Raw genomic sequence first — 1,317 nt, 5'->3', positions numbered from 1 at the left:
CTTCTGCTCCAACAGAAAAGCCACAAGTTTAGGCAGGGCACCAGAAGATTCTATTTCCAGAAACCCACAACCCTGAAACATCTGCTCCATGCACAGCTGCCATGCCAAGCCCAGGAGGCTTCAGTCCAGACAAGAGCTGCTGGTCCTCACTGGCTTCCCGCTAAGCAGATCAATTCCCTCCGGGATAAAACTGAAGCAGTCCACTTGAGCTTTCTGTCATCATCCTCTTGAAGGAAGCAGAGTATCAATTCTTCCACTTTCTGTTCCCAAAGCAATAAATCCTCATCAGTACCCACAATCTGACTGGATCACACCTTCCTTCTTAGGAAAGCATTGCTTAGGGGATGCCTAGATATTCTCCTTGGGTCACTCAAGTCCAGCTTCGTAAGTACTCACAGGAGGAAGCGATCAGCTCACCAGCCCCAAACAGAGCTGGTCAACCCAGAGTTTTGTCCCTCTGCAGCATACCCTGGCTCACCGCATCATGTAGGCCAAACTTGCTCCCAGTCCAGCCACGCCTGCAAACGCCATGAGTACGTTTCTGATGCTGCTTTCTAGGTCCTCGACTCGAAAGAAGTCAACAAAGCCCTCCTAGGAGAAAGAAGGGAAAGTCGTTTACCCGCCAGCCACCCTTCTTTGGCAGGAAGGCACAAAAAGCCTTTTTCCCTGGCAGAGTGGGCTGAGGTACAGCCTGGCCAGCACATCCACTGAGTGCACTCCCCCAGACACAGCCCACCCCACAGAGGTAGCAATCAGGAGACAGCACCAAAGCAAAACTGTAGACCAGCTTTAAGCAAGCTCAGCACACACGGGATTGGCCCAGCTTTGGGAATGCCGCCCCCTCTGCACCAGGTGGGGACACATTTTTAGGTCAAGACTGCTTCAGGCAGCTCATTCTAAGAAGCTCCTGAAACCACAGTCTGAAACATCTAGTCGGAATTCGAGTGTTTCAACTGGAGCAGTGAGTCATCTCTGTGCTTCACTGACACACATGGTTGTCAGTGAGCAGGTCACAGAAACAGGAAAACATTGGATTGTTCTGAAAAGCTCAGAGTGTTCAGGACAGGCAGTGACTCACCCAGCCTCCTTGGCTCATTAGCCACTCGCGCTTAGATGAGATGAGCGCATCCGTGATGATCCCTGCCAGCGAGCTGATGCACTTCTCCTGGTTTATGCTTTTCAGGTGTTTCGCAACAAAGGCACCAAATGAGATGAGCGTCACCACTCGACCCCAGTTTGTTACTCCATCACTGAACACGTGGGCAGCCACTTCACACACCGACTGCAGATCTTCCTCTTTCTGGATTTCCAGCTTCC

The 1,317-nt window shown here is 51.4% G+C and overlaps 1 protein-coding gene across 1 annotated transcript in view; it reads right to left on the bottom strand.

Annotated features, from left to right (window-relative positions):
- Positions 1–275: 275 nt before the first annotated feature.
- The window catches only part of MCL1 (myeloid cell leukemia 1), a gene marked incomplete at its 5' end in the record, with an annotated part of 2,959 nt that continues 1,917 nt past the window's right edge, over positions 276–1,317 (bottom strand). The window contains 2 exons of the mRNA XM_009707191.1: positions 276–591; positions 1,079–1,317. The exon at positions 1,079–1,317 is cut by the window's right edge and continues 36 nt beyond it. Coding sequence (XP_009705493.1) covers positions 475–591; positions 1,079–1,317 — 356 coding nt within the window. The remainder of the gene's footprint in view (positions 592–1,078) is intronic.

This window comes from Cariama cristata, unplaced genomic scaffold, assembly GCF_000690535.1.
Source record: "Cariama cristata isolate BGI_N322 unplaced genomic scaffold, ASM69053v1 scaffold29509, whole genome shotgun sequence".
NCBI classification, from domain to species: domain Eukaryota; kingdom Metazoa; phylum Chordata; class Aves; order Cariamiformes; family Cariamidae; genus Cariama; species Cariama cristata.
The sequence above is the reverse complement of the archived record's forward strand: the minus strand, read 5'-3'. Positions and strand labels throughout refer to the sequence as shown.